Source organism: Callithrix jacchus, chromosome 7, assembly GCF_049354715.1.
Source record: "Callithrix jacchus isolate 240 chromosome 7, calJac240_pri, whole genome shotgun sequence".
Taxonomy (NCBI): Eukaryota; Metazoa; Chordata; class Mammalia; order Primates; family Cebidae; genus Callithrix; species Callithrix jacchus.
The window spans coordinates 131,615,444-131,630,381 of record NC_133508.1 but is presented as its reverse complement, the minus strand read 5'-3'; the positions used below and the strand labels follow the sequence as shown (position 1 = coordinate 131,630,381).

The window sequence follows — 14,938 nt, the reverse complement described above, 5'->3', positions numbered from 1 at the left end:
TTGAGATGAAGTCTCGCTCTGTCACCCAGGCTAGAGTGCAGTGGTGCAATTTTGGCTCACTGCAACCTCCACCTCCCTGATTCAAGCAATTCCTCTGCCTTAGCCTCCTGAGTAACTGGGATTACAGGGGCACACCATCACGCCCGCTAATTTTTTTGCATTTTTAGTTAGAGACAGGGTTTCACCATATTGGTCAGGCTGATCTCAAACTCCTGACCTCAGGCAATCTGCCCACCTCAGCTTTCCAAAGTGCTGGGATTACAGGGCTGAGTGATCATGCCCAGCCTCTTATCTCTAGTTCTTACTTGCATGTAGCCCTTGACCTAAATGCAAAAGTGACTAATTTTTGCTGCCTAACAAACTGCCCCAAAATTTAGCTGTTCAAGGAAACAGCAATTTATTTAATTCATGATTACAAACTCAGCAGTTCTGGCTGGGCTCAGCTGGGCCTCCTTCGGGGCTGAGCTGGCTTCACTCATGTGTCTGTGGTTAGCTAGCAGGTTGGCTGGGGACTGGTTGATCTGGGAGTACTCAGCTGGGATGACTCATCTCTGCTCCCTGAGGTCTCTCATCCTTCAGCAGGTAGCCTGGCCTTATTCACATGGCAGCAGCACAGATCTAAGAGTATAGGTGCTGTCTGGTTTCTTGAGTTCTAGCTAAGAACTTCCACTACAACCTTGTAACCTCTGCATTTTGTTCATCAAAAGGCAAGCCCAGAAGCAAGGAGTAGAGAAATTGATTCCACTTATTGATAGAAAGAGCTGAAAGTGTTGTGTCCTCAGTGTGTATCTACTGAGCCCATCTATAGCTTCCGGCTTGCACGCCTGCATCTTCCTGCCTGAGTCCACACTCTGCTCCTGTGTGTTCAGCTTCTGCATGAAGGAGACTGGAAAATCAGAGTGGATGCCCTCCAGTCAGCCCCTCAGCCAATGAGGAGGGGAGCTGATGGACAAATCCCTAGGTTCCTTTCCCTTAGTCAGATCATTTCAAGGTGTGTTCTACACAGATTCTCCAAAGGGCTGTGGGAGATTGAGCCCAAGTTTCCCATGGTAGTCACCTGCTCATGAGGCACCCTGTCTCAACATTCCTTTTCATTGTCTCATGTCCCCTCTACCTTACCGCACTACTTGCAACCAAATCTTTCTAGGGCCTGCTTTTGGGGAAATCTATGCTAAGACAGAGAGGTAACAAATAGATCACCCCTGATCTCATAGGCCAAGCTAATGAGTTTGAATTTATCTTGCAGGTGATTGAGCTTCAGTGGGTTTTGAGCAGGAGAAATTGGTGTCTTACAAACAATGTTAGTAGCAAAGTAGAAACTAATAACACCCAGTTGCACTGACTTCAGGCCAGTGCTGTTACGTCAGCTGTATCCTATTGTTATTTCAGGCTTTGAATGTGAGAATATGCAGATCTTCTTTTAAAGTCCATTTATTTTTAAATAAGTAGTAAATACACATGGCACAAAATTAGAAAAGTGCCAAACATCTATTATTAGAATCATTTTTCACCACCAAAGGAGCATTTAAATAGCCATTGTGTTTAGAGTGCATTAAGACACAGGGAGTTAGCTCTTGGCTTCTTCTGAGGCCACTCCTGGTGGCATCTTGCCCTCTCACTCCTGCAAGCCTGTTCTGGGCCTTCCCAACACCCTCCAGCCCACAGATCTCACTGCTGGAAGGGCAGGAGAGAGACGCTGACATTCATGGTCAGCATCCCGAGGAAACTTGGCGGGGTTGGTGAATGCCATCCTTGCTCCCTGTCACCACAAATAATTGCAAGCTAGCTGAGCGCTACTCAAATGCATTAAGGTTTGCGGCTTGTTCTGACAGAAATTGAGAAAGGGCAATGACAAGGCCAAGCCTACAGCTTTTATCTCAGTTAGCTGGGGAGAGGAAGAGATGATTCATAACATTCCAGGTCTTCACATTTCTCCTGAAGAGCTGCCATCTGTCTATAACGTGAGGGAGAAGTGCTGTCAGGTTAATGCCTTACATCAGCCAAACCGTCTGCATTTACTTAAATCAAGTCAAGTCCATAAATAGCGTTTGCTGTGGGCCAGCCCTGAGCTTCGCTCTCTGGGGTACTCAAATAAGTGTGAGCCACCAGCTCTGGCACCCTAAGAGGCAGGCTGGTGGGATGGCAGTTCTGGTAGCTTTAAAACCAGGCATGTTCAGTAAGAATCCCAGCCCCATCATCAATCAGCTGAGAGATCTTGGATAACTTAGTCGATCTCTTCAGAACCTCCGTTTCCTCACCTTTAAAATGGTACTGCCTACTGCAGAGGGGTAGGTGGAAATCTCAAAGGCAATGCTTTGCTTCTGTTGTCTTTCTTGGGAACTTACAACCTTTCCAGGAAAAAAAGATAATTTTACTTTGTGAAAAGTTAAGAAAACATTTCTAAAAGATAATCAACAGTTCAAAACAAAACAAGAAAAGAAAGGCGATAAACACATGGGGTGATGAATTGCCAAACACCAGTGTTTGCTCTAGAAGTTGAGCCGGGAGAATAGCAGGGGGGAAAAACGAGGAGGTATTCCTGACTTGTAATTTTATTCCGTTTTTTCCTAATACAAAATTGTGTGCCGGGCACATGGTAGGCATGCAGTAAATATTGTTGAATGATTGTTCAAGTAAACTAATAAATGAATGAATATTCTGTACAGGTTTTGTCACTGAACCTTAGGAAAGGTACCCAGAAGAGAGTATGTAGAGATGATAAACAGATGGAATGGGAGGCTTTTATTTAAAAAAAAAAAAAAAAAAACAACTTTTCTCAAGAACTCTTTCTGGTATGTAAAGGCAGGAATTGAAAATGGGTATCACAGGCACTTACAAAACTGTCAAAGTCACGGATGAGACTATTATCATCTCTTTTCAATTTTTGATTAATTTATAAATCTTCATTAAATATATTTGTGTTGCTAGAAGTAGATACAGAATAACCTTTGAACTATATGAAGTTTTAGGACATCTGAAAAAAAAAGAAAGGAGGTCTTAGTTGTGATTAGTATGTTAAAAGAATTTTTATCCCTTCACACAGGAGGCTGAAAATACAAGTAAGCCAAGAGGGATTTGATGAATTCGTAAAGGCTGATCTCAGAGTAAGTTGCTTCAGATTCCTCAGGGATTTTGAGGCTTATATTCTGAAGGACTCTCACGTTAGAGACAGAATGCTGGGCCGTGGTGACCCTGGACCCAGCCTAGGAACACACTTCTGTGGTTTTGTGTTTCTTAGGGGAATATTTAAGAATATGTGCTGGGCAGGGTTCTAGAGACCAAGAACACAGCATCTAGATCAGATGGTGTCCTAGACCTCCAGCACCACCAATCTAGAGACAGAAGCAGATACGGGGAAAAAAATACATTTCACGTTGTTAAGTTCCATAATAAAAGTATGATGGGAGCGCTTTATGACCTCAAAATTGTGATGACAATAATTAAATGTCTGTGCATGAAAGAGACTTGACAATATTTGATAAAGAAATAAATAAACTATGAAAGATACCAGGTAGAAGGTACTAAGAGTAGGTACGCAATGCTATATGTCCTTTTGGTCACCAGGAAGAAACCTGCCTATTTATTTTCAAAATTAAAAAGAAGTTGAATCTATTAAAATTGTTTTTCTAATTTATTTTTCTTGAAATACAGAATTTTATTTAGAAATTGTTTAGAGTAGAAAAAAACCCTGTCAAGAAAGACCAGATGCAAAATGGGTTCCCAATAAAATGGAATTTTAGAGCAACAAAAGTCTAAAAGGCCACAAAAGAGAAATAGCACCACAGCCATTTGAATAATAGCTAGTTACTTGCTTGTTTTGGCATTGTTAATCACTGAACCTGGGTTTTCCTCTGAATTCCCCACACAGCATGCACTAATTTTATCATAAAATACTTGCTTTCTACACACATTTTAGGAAAAGCTACCACTAGAAACAAATCAATACAAATACAGCAAGGACTGAACAATCTCAGCAGTGGGTGAGACACATTTTGCAGAATCCCAGCAAACAAAGGAACTGAATGGGCTGTGGGCAAAGCAAATGAAAGAGAGTCAAGGAAGGAAATATTTTAAATATCAATAATTAATTCAGACACGGTGCTGTATTTTCTGCAAAAGAACATTTAGGAACACACTAATGAATTTTATCTCCAAAGACAGTGCACAGGAAAGGATTCAGATTACAGTGGAGAGCTGGGGACAGCAGATACCGAAAACACCCCAGCCTTGCAGATCCCAAGGCAACAATGGCCTTCACTGACCACTCCGTTTGCCAGAGGTCCAGAAAAAACTTGCAGCATGATCACCTGCCTGCTGCACTTCCAATTCTAAGCAGCAAATTTCAAGGAGCCAAAGAGGAGTCCCCAGTGGGCAAAGGGAGCAGAGGAGAGAAACATGGTAAATGTAAACCCCAAAGACAGTAAAATGGGATACAGTCTCCATTCATATCCCAGAGATGTGGGCAAGTCCCAAAAGTAGTTAGACTAAAAAACTGGGCACACCTCACTTCCCCCAAAACATAATACATAGAAATTTTGGGGACAACTGGAAAAATAGAGAAATGCTCAATGAAAACCAAGCTCTTCAACTACAACATCTCAGGACTGAAACACATCCTCTATTATCCAGGCAGTGACACCTCTTGCTTTTTAGCAGGGAAGCAATTGATCAATGACACCAAATGGCTTTACAGGACTTTTCAAATGTTTATTTTAGACCAAAGCCTAGGCCTATGAGAATACAAGCAGCCCTGTAAAACCTGTGACAGCAGATTCCAAAGGGTCCAAGGTCTGGCCCTTTCTTCCCAGACACAATGTCAAACGCAAAATCTTCTGTCACGTTACGTTTTATATTTTGAAATATGGAAGAATATTTTAAATACTCTTAAGGCATTTATTTATGACAACATTCTCTGATTTCACATTAGCTTAAAATTCAATTCAGTCTTTACATTTCTCCACTAAGGTTACCATCTCAGCATATTACATAACACTGAGTGCTCCAGCACTCAGTGTGACCTGCATCCACACGGTGAGTCCCAGGGTCAGCCTCTTTGTTTCCCAGGTGAACCAACTAGATGTTGATACTGCTCTGCTAGAAGGTAAAAGCCCCTAACTCAAACTTATTGGAAAGGGAGTGAAACGTCCGCAAAGTGCACTTTAAGGAGAGGTACTTTTTACTTATGAGAACTGAGAGGTTTCTTCAGTTTATTCAGCGCTGGAGCAACGAGGGAGGGAGCCCCTGCAGTTTCTTGACCTTGTCTGGCACCACAGAGTCATAGTCTTTTCCATCATAGTTTGCATCAAAAAAAACTCCTTGAACCACTGAATGAATTCAAAATTGTCCTGAAACTTTCATTTTACTAATTTGTCTAGAGGAATTATCTTGTCAACACCCGTCCTCTTAAAACGCACTTGTAGTATTTAGTTCTAGCTTAACTTGGAATTTCACTTCTTCAAGGTAATGGAGGCCTTGAAGCAAGTCCATGAACTGACAATAGGCAGCCCTTGAGCAAAACTGCTCAATCTTTGTCAGATTCAACTGCAGAAACTCATTGATCCAGGGCAGCATGCCATGTCGACTTAGATCATCGCTGGTCACTGACATTGAGTGCACGTTCACTGTCATCTTCGGCTCTCAGCAGAACTGTGTCCACTGCCCGCACCAGCTCCAGTTCCACCTTCTGTCTTTCTAATTTGTTAAATGTCTCTCCCCTACTTGCAATTTGGAATTCCCATGTACTCATAAAATGTTTGTGGATGGATGGATGGATGAATGAATGAATAAGTAAAATAATGAATTTTTTGCTTCTAGACATGGGCGTATTTTTCAAATAGAAATTTATTAATATTTGAAGGCTCACTACAGTCAAATTCACTAAGTAACTATTTTAAATATTGCTACGTGTGAACGTCCTGGAAGCTACATTATTTAATAGAAAAAAATGGCATTTCAGTTTTGGGAATCATTGCTGTGGGTTTTTTAATCTGCATTTCCAGAAATCTTGAAGGGGGAAACTCTGTGGAATTGCAGCTACAGGCCAAAGGTCATTTTTACTAAATATTGATTTTAGCAGCAAGGAACTCTTACTTCAGTGAGACTTCTCACACTTCCCCTACCCTGCAATAAGCACATTTCACTCTGCGTGTTGCTCAGGAAGGCTGCCTCTCTGGAAAGCCTCAACATACTTCCTAGAGCCTGGCATGCTTGATGACATTACCAGGAATTTGGTGATTGGAAGGCAGAGGTCCAGCAAAACATCTTGAACCAGGAATCTGGACCTCATTAAATAATTGGTCCTTATGAGAAGCTTAGTCTCAGGTCCGTATCCACGAGCAAAGAGTTCTGTGGCTTCCTCAAGCTGCCTTTCTCCCCATCTACATTTCACTACCTCCTGCTCCTTATCCTCCCTCCAATAACAAACTCCACTAAGATGAGACTCTAGAGTTATACTGTCCAGTATAAAGCCACTACCCATGTCTGGTTAAGTCAATTAAAATTAAATAAAATTGAACATGTAATTCCTCAGTCGTACTAGCCACATATCAAATGCACAAAAGCCACATATGTCTATTGGCAACTATGGTGGACAGTGCGGACAACATTCTCATCGCCACAGAAAGTTCTACTGAACTGTATTGCCCTAGAGAAAAAGGAAGATGAAAGCTGAAGATGCAGGGGGTAATTTTGAAGAAATGCTGATAACATCTAGACGAGCCATATAGCAAGAAGGAACATTCTAGCAGGAAGTTGCCACACGAAGCAAAACTAGGCAACAAGTGAAGGGTATGAAGGGAGAGAGTACAGCTTTGGGACCGGAAGCCAGGTTTAATCCTGATCTTAACCAAGTGCGCGCCCATGAACAGGTTACATGAACTCGTGGAACCTCAATCTTTTCATAAGGGAAATGGTGATAATAATAGTTTCTATGCCGTAGAGTTGATGTGAAAATTAATGAGACAATTAGCATAAGGTGCTTAGCATGCTGCCTGGCATATAGAAAAAGGTCAAAAATAGTGAGGCAGGGAGGGGTAAGAAAAAAGAAGGGAGAGAACCTAGTGAGAAGACAGCGGACCTGGAAAGAAGAAATGTCCAGAGGATGTTTACGAGAAGCTAGACAGTGAGCACTTTTGTGATGGCTGGAGAGTAAAAGTCGGAAGGACAGAGCAACAGAGGCAGCTGGACCTCGGGAAACCTGCGGAGCACGAGGGGAAGATCCTCTGGCCTCTGGTTTAGGGGAACCGTGTCAGGTGGGGCATGATCCCATATGATCCAGTCTTCCTGCCCGTCTGTGGCAGCAGGAATTGTGCTGCTTATGGGAGTTTACCTGCACTCATGTTTATGCCAATGATTGCATTCTTGAGATCAAGGAAAGCGTGGAACAGATGTGGCTTTCCTGGGACAGGCTGGGTGAACCAGGGTTAGGGACAGAGGGGCCAGACCATGATCACATTGATACAGGGAATTAGAGTACAAGGAAGAGGATGACATTTATTTAGCGCTTGCTACATGTTCAGCACTTCACATATCCAGTTGCACTTCGCCCCACAACAGTAGCCACCCCCAGTTTGTGGGAGAAGAAACCGGGGCTCACCAGAGTGAAGGAACGTGCCCAAGATCACAGAGTCAGTAAACAAAATTGAGGATCTCAGCTCTGGTTCTCAGGATTGCAAAGCCTATGCACATCAGCTGTGGAAGCCCTTAAGCTTTAAGGAAGGAATAGCAAGAGAGACGTGCAGAGAGGGTCTGAAAAGAGTCGGCATTGTATTTTTTTTATCATCTAGTAGAGTTCTATGCAATATCCATGTTGTGCGGGTCACAAACATGAATAAGACAGGATTCTTGTCTGTAGGTTCTTCCTTAGCAGTGAGACAGACAGGCTAAGAACAAGATGAGAACAACTAAAGGTGAAATGTTCAAACTTATCCATGTAGGAAATACTGGACATATTGAGTCTCTAGTACGTGTCAGGTGCTGTGCTAGGCTCCAGGGATACTCTGGTGTGCTGTGTTTACAGAAACGGCTGCACTTTCCCCTTTCCCTATATCCACACCCCTTTGCACTGTGACTTTGCAGCTCCTTCCATTAAAGTTGAGTCTATTCTCCACCGATTGAATCCAGGCTAGTCTTGTGACTTGTCTTGGCCAATAGAATGTGGTGGAAGTGATACTGTACCTCTTCCAAATCTCGGCCTTAAGAGGCCTTGTACCTATCCATTCTTATTCTTGAAACTCTCTAGCTGCCATGTGAACTCATCCAAGCTAGCTGGCTGGATAATGGCAGACACATGGCCCTTTCATTTTCATTGTCCCAGTCAATGGCCAGCCACCTGACAGACATGAGTGAGGCCATTTGGACCCATACCATACATGTATATCTTCAGGGAAAGGAAGCAATAATTAAGCCAGCCTCCCACAATGGCCCCAGAAATCCCCATCCTGGTATTCACACCATGTATGGTTTCCTCCCACACTGCACCAAGGGTGGTCTGTGTAACAATGGCACATGGCAGAAGGGATGATGTGTTGCTTCTGATATTAGTTTACAAAAGCCTGCAGCTTCTATTCTGGGTGCCTTGTCTTTCTCTCTCTTTTTTTTTTTTTCTTGAGATGGAGTCTCACTCTGTCGCCCAGGCTGTAGTGCAATGGCATGTCTTAAACCACCTCCCTGGTTCAAGCAATTCCCCTACTTCAGAGTCTCCTGAATAGCTGAGATTATAGCTGCGTGCTGCCATGCCCAGCTAATTTTTTGGTGTTTTTAGTAGAGACGGGGTTTCACCATGTGGGCCAGACTGGTCTTGAACTCCTGACCTCAAGCAATCTGCCTGCCTCGGCCTCCCAAAGTGCTGGGATCACAGTCGTGAGCCACTGCACCCAGCCCTCTCTCTCTCTCTTTCTTACTCATTCTGTGAGAAGCCAGCTTCCACATCGTGAGAACACCCAGTCAGCCCATGGAGGGGTCATATGGTAAGGAACTGAGGTCTCCACCCATAGTCTAAGAAGCACTGGGGTCCACACTGAATGAGTGTGGCAGGAGATCCTGCTGCTCCAGATGACCAAAGCCCAGGCTGACAGCTTGAATGTAACCTCTTGCGAAACCCTGAACCAGAACCATGGAGCTAAGCTGCTCCCAGACTCCTGACCCAAAGAAAATGTGAGATAACAAATTTTTGTTTTAAGCAACTAGGTTTGGGGGTAATTTGTTATGCAAGAAAAGATAACTGACAAAAGGAGTTAGCTAGATAAAGCAGGGGGAGGGGATGGGAGTGCTCCAGACAGAGGGAATGGTGTGAGGTGTAGGTCTTCAGGTAGGAGGGAACACAGGTCCTCATGTAGGAGGGACACAGAACCAGAAGAAACTAAAAGACTAATGCAGCACGAGTTCGGGGAGCAAATGACCTGCTGGGTGTGGCCTGGGGGGTCTTCCTAAGAAGTTTGCATTAGGAGTGATAAGAAACCAAATTATTGAGGGACTAGCATTAGGGGTCCAAGGAAACCCAGGTATCCTGGCTAAGATAAAGTCTCTCTCCCTGCCAGTCCTCCAAATTAGTAACTTTGGGTTTTTAGTTTTCCCTGCTTAAAGGTGCCCTTCAAGGTCTCCAAGGGAAGGGGCAAAGGGAGACGTAGCAAACATCCAGTGTGATAGAGGTAAGGCTTCTCTAGCTCCAGCCATGCCAGGCAGCCAGGTCCAGCAGAGCTGTGCTTTCCTGGCTGATCAGGACTGGTCCCTCCAACAGGGGCAAAGTCACAAACAAGGGGCACAGGTCCTGCCTTGGAGGGAACCCTCCTCTTGGTCAGTCTTTCTTGGTTCCCAGCTTTCCAGCTTCCTACTCCCTAACCATCAGGAGTGAGTTTATACTGTTTTACAAGAACTAGGGCACTTGAACTCTTATTTCATTCTCATGGATTTGGTCCAACTGGCCTAATCTTTTTTCTCTAGTGAAAAAGACTCTAAAAGATACGAAATGTTCCCCAAAACAACTTTGCAGAAAACCAAAAGAAACACAGCATTGAACAGGTCGATTCATTTTGCGAATTGATTATAGAGAGATAATTTATATTTTTTCTTTTAAAAATATATATTTAAGATAGAGATATAAAAAAAATTACATGATGTTCCATTGAGGAGATACATTCACCATGATCATGTTCAGGAGCAAAGCCCTAGTCCTAATATAGGAGGGTTGAGTTGATCAGATAAAGAGTCTTTTTTCCCAATCTACAATCCCATAGACTTTAAATTTTTAAAAACCACAACAGTTTTTCACTGAACAGCCTTCCTTTTTCTCTTCTCATCTCTAGTCTAGGGGATATTCCCCTCCCTCCTTCTTGCTGTTCCAGGGACATTCAAGAGGGACTGCCTGCTGAACATTCACCACTGTCAATCCTAATCTAATGCCAGTAGTTCAAGACTTCCTTATACAGGGTCACCCACACTAAGAGAGAAGGCTCTGTGTTCTGGAGCCCCTGGCCAACACCTGTACAGACCAAGGCCTGCTCCACTGAAGAGCAAGGGACGAACTGGAAGACAGAGCTTGTTGTCAGAACATCAGCGCTTGCTCAAAACCACTTCCCAGTTGGGCACATTCATTGGCCTCTCTTTCCCTTGAGTGTGCTTTGAATAGACCGCAGGCTGGCTTGGAGGGACAGGAAGAAGGAGAAGAGATGCAGCTGTAAATCAGTGTCACCTCCCCTGCTCAGGGTCAGAGGAGGAGAATGTGGGCACCTCCAGGAAGGCCTGGTGTTATCAGATGTGCCTGAGCAGTCATGAGCACGCTGCTCTGCTGCCCTGCAGTCTGTGGACTCCCCTCATTCCTCTCTTCTGCAGCATCGAAACAGATGCCCTTGGGAGGGGAAAAGCTGTGACCTCATCAGGGCTCCCAGGCGCTCCTTTCTCCAAACAGAACAAAGCCTACTTAGCTTATCGCAGCACTTCTTGTGATTTTTTTTAATTAGCCTCTTCAAATGTGCAGTTGCCTCTCCTGATATGAAAGTTGTGAGCCCTGTTTTAGCAAGCCTGAAGCTTAGAAGCTGATCACCATCAGCGTCAACAGAAATCATCTGAATGCTCTAAGTACTGCCAGCGCTTGCTAAAAAATGAAACAGCCTGCCAACCTCCTCCTGCCTGTGTCCTTGGCACAGCCCTGGTGGGGCAAAAGAGCCCCAAGGACCCCATTGTTCTTTGGAAAGAAAGAAGCAACTCCAGCCAGCTCAGGTGTTTGGGGGATTATTGAGATGGTCTTTTTTGGTAGATACAATGTGGTTGGTGAATAGGGTGAGTTATATAGGGGACTCTATGAGAGTGACATTTGAAAAGATTGAAGGGGGAACTGAAACTGGTTTCTGTGAGCCCAAAGTTTTATTCAGCCAGCACATGCTAGAATTTGCTACCGCTATTTTTATTTTCTTCCAGAGACCTTCACATTTTCTGAGAGTAATGGGATGCTGGGGAGAGAACTTATATACAAAAATATGAGATGGAAAGATAATGACAACTTGCAACGGATCCACACTGTTTGTTGGAATAGCTGTGTGGAAAGGGGTATGTGAATGATGAGGGTTAAAGAGAGAAAACAGGCAAAACCAAACAAGGCCCCTTGCAAACAAAGTGAAGATGGTTTTGGGATTCATCTGACCTCGTAACTAATGTTAAGCTTGTTTAGCTTAACATTAGTCCCATCTGCCAGAGCTTGGTGGCAAGGTCCTTAGGGGTTTAATTGTTCTATGAGACCCTGGAGCAGGGTGAGAAGTGGCCTGGTTTCAGAGTAGAGCAGTTGGCCTATTACTGAAGGTCGTGGTTCTTTTCTCTACGCACGTTCTATATAAGTGAGTAGTAAAAGGATTGCTTATCTCCTTCCTTTATTGTAGCCATCCACAAAGTTCCATTTCCTGCTTGAAACCTCTGACTCAATGACTAGAGGAACCCTCCCCCACCCTTCCCCTCCTGTCTATGCTGGCAACTTTTGAGCCACCTCCTTGGGTCACCACCTTGCAGAACACGCCAGATCCATTGCTTTTACACACTGCCATTTACCTCTTGTTTATTTGTGTATGCAGGTCACTTGTTGTTTAGGTTAGATTGAAGTCTGGTGTCCAGGCACAGTGGCTCACACCTGTAATCCCAACATTTTGGGAGGCGGAGGTGGGCGGATCACAAGGCCAGGAGTTCTAGATCAGCCTGACCAACATGGTGAAACCCTGTCTTTACTAAAAATACAAAAAAATTAGCTGGGCATGGTGGTGTGCACCTGTAATTCCAGCTACTCAGGAAGCTGAGGTAGGAGAATCGCTTGAACCCGGGAGGTGGAGGTTGCAGTAAGCTGAGATCACACCACTGCACTCCAGCCTGGGCAACAGAGCAAGACTCCATCTCAAAAAAAAAAAAAGATTGAAGTCTGAAAGATAGTATACCATATCCACATAAGCATTTAATATTAACATTGTTTTCTTTTTGATGTAACATTCAGCTTCAGCCTAGGAGGCACCCTGAATGATCCAGTCTTGGTAACCATCAGAGCTTTTATTATTATTATTTTGTTTATTTATTTGTTTCTTTATTTACTGAGACTGAGTCTCACTCTATTGCCCAGGCTGGAGTGCAGTGCAACCTTAGCTCACTGCAACCTCCATCTCTTGGATTCAAGTGATTCTCCTGCCTCAGCCTCTCAAGTAGCTGAGATTACAGGCAGGTGCCACCAGGCCTGGCTAATTTTTGTATTTTTACAGACAGGGTTTCACTGTGTTGGCCATGCTGGTCTTGAACTCCTGACCTCAAGTGACCCGCCCACCTTGGCCTCCCAAAGTGCTGGGATTACAGGCGTGAGCCACCATGCCCAGACTATTATTATTATTATTATTATTTTAAAGAATAATCAATGTGGATTTTGCACATTGAATAGTTTTCACTGTTTTTTATAATTACTGTACTTCACAAGACAGAAATTTTGGAAAACGGAGAAACACTCTGGTGTATACACTTTTAGTATTTTTTCAGTGCATATAGATTTATTTTCTGTTTTCAGCAATAATAGTATACAGTTTGTTTTACACTGTACACTATTAAACTGCATATTGTTTACTTTAGTCATAGATCATGAATGTATTCCCATGCTACTATAGAAATTATAATGGCTGTGTGATATTGCATTATATAGATTTATATAAGCAATTCTCCATTATTGGACTTTTATTTATTAAACATTTATATAAGCACTTACTATGTGCCAGGCATAGTTCTAAGCTCCAAATAGATATTAACTCATTTAACTCTCACAATAGCTTTATGAGGTAAGTAATATTTTTATCCCCATTTTGCAGATGAGGAAATTGAGTCACAGGCTAAATAACTTGTCCCAGGTCACACCTTGTTGTAAGTGATGGAGCCAGATTCAAACCCAGACAATCTGGCTCCAAAGTCTGTGCTGTAATCACAGCCCTCTGCTTGCCTCCCTCTACCTCTATTGAAAAGTAAAGACCTTCCTTTACCTGGGAGAATAGCTTAATCTTCATAAGACTTCCCTGGCAAATAAGGGAACTGCTGCCCTGTGAGTCACTGTTATTTATAATTAAATCTTAAGCTGCTGAGACAACAGGCAAAGAAGCATCTGGGCGGGATGGGCAGTGTGAGCCATGCAGCCCAGAGGTGACTCCAGGAGAGGCTGTAGACTTGGATCCAACACGCCTGAGGCCCGGGTTACTCACCCACGGGCAGAACCCAAGGGGCTCCAGCCTCCCCCGAAGCTACTGTAATTTCTGCACAACCATCTGAGAAGATCTTTCCTTTGCATTCTGCTATAGGGGCTGCTGCATCTGACCCAAGCTGGCCTGGAGAAGGGAGGAAGAGGCAAGGTAGGAAGTGGCCTGACCCCCTGCTGCTCTGCCCCAGAATGCAGGGCAGAAACTGCAGCTGGAGCTGTGTTGTGGTGTTGATTCAGCCTACAAAGTGACTTCTGGGGCAGTACCTGCAGTGTATGGGAATCCTCTGATTAACCTACAGAAGCTCCAGGGTAGTTGTTTCTGGGTGACTCTAGGATCCTTATTCATCGCAGCCTTGAGACTGGGCTTTGGCTTCAGCCACCTCTTTCTTATCCTCTTCCCTCCAGTAATGACAATATGATATCATAGCTGACCATAACTGTTATGTCTGACATTTAATTCATTCTAACTCATTAAATTCTCACAACAGCACTATGAGGTAGAATGATGGTTACCATAATTATCCTTATTTCAGTGGTGAAGAAAGGCAGCCACAGGGAGGCTGAATAATCTGCCATAGAGAGGGAAGGGTTTCAGGTACTGGGAGCACCACAAGATTGTGACCTCGACTTGAACCTGTATCCCAAACAGACCCTGCGAAGGGAGCTGTGGCTGGAGGGGAAACTGCAGCTGAGCCACCTTGCTCCTCTTACCCTACTGGGAGGAGAAGTTTTAAACAAACAATTGGCATTTGACGGGGGGGAGTGTTAGAGCTGGAGGTGGTCAGCAGTTGTATTTTACTGAAGCACCTTGGCAGTCATTTACAGGGCTGGTAGTAGGTTTATATGACAAAAGAGTCCTGCTCTCTTCCTGGGAGGTCTGTCAGTTTTCCTTCATTTCCTCATTTACAAGGGAGACTGGAAAACATACACCCCACATTCAAAGTCAATGTCACAGGGTAAATGGGTCCAGGGAGGCATGATTATCACTGCATTCCTAAGACCTGCCCCTCTAAATGCCTGAGATGGAGATGCTTACATACTTCCCAGTCCATGAAGTTCTTTTCCAAGCAGAAACTCCACACCTTGGGTTCTCACCTGAGTCAAGACTCCACCCTCTTCTCTTAAATATGGAAACAACCTGGGTGACACGAACCAGCTCAAGTCAGACTTCCCACTCTAGGAAGATCATTGACCTAACTTGACAACAATGTATAGAAAAGATGCTTTAAACAGAACTAGGTA

The 14,938-nt window shown here is 43.8% G+C and overlaps 1 protein-coding gene across 46 annotated transcripts in view; it reads left to right on the top strand.

Moving 5' to 3' along the window:
- Positions 1-14,938, top strand: part of BCAR3 (BCAR3 adaptor protein, NSP family member) — a 314,925-nt gene that overhangs the window by 129,227 nt on the left and 170,760 nt on the right. For 21 of the 46 annotated variants that reach the window (XM_078332552.1, XM_078332555.1, XM_078332541.1 and 18 more), the window contains one exon: positions 13,797-13,847. The exons of 10 other annotated variants lie outside the window; for them this stretch is intronic. In XM_078332552.1, coding sequence (XP_078188678.1) covers positions 13,797-13,847 — 51 coding nt within the window. Of the gene's footprint in view, positions 1-11,412; positions 11,542-13,796; positions 13,848-14,938 lie in introns of all 46 variants that reach the window. 15 more of the 46 variants (XM_078332534.1, XM_078332536.1, XM_078332525.1 and 12 more) reach the window with 1 other exon arrangement.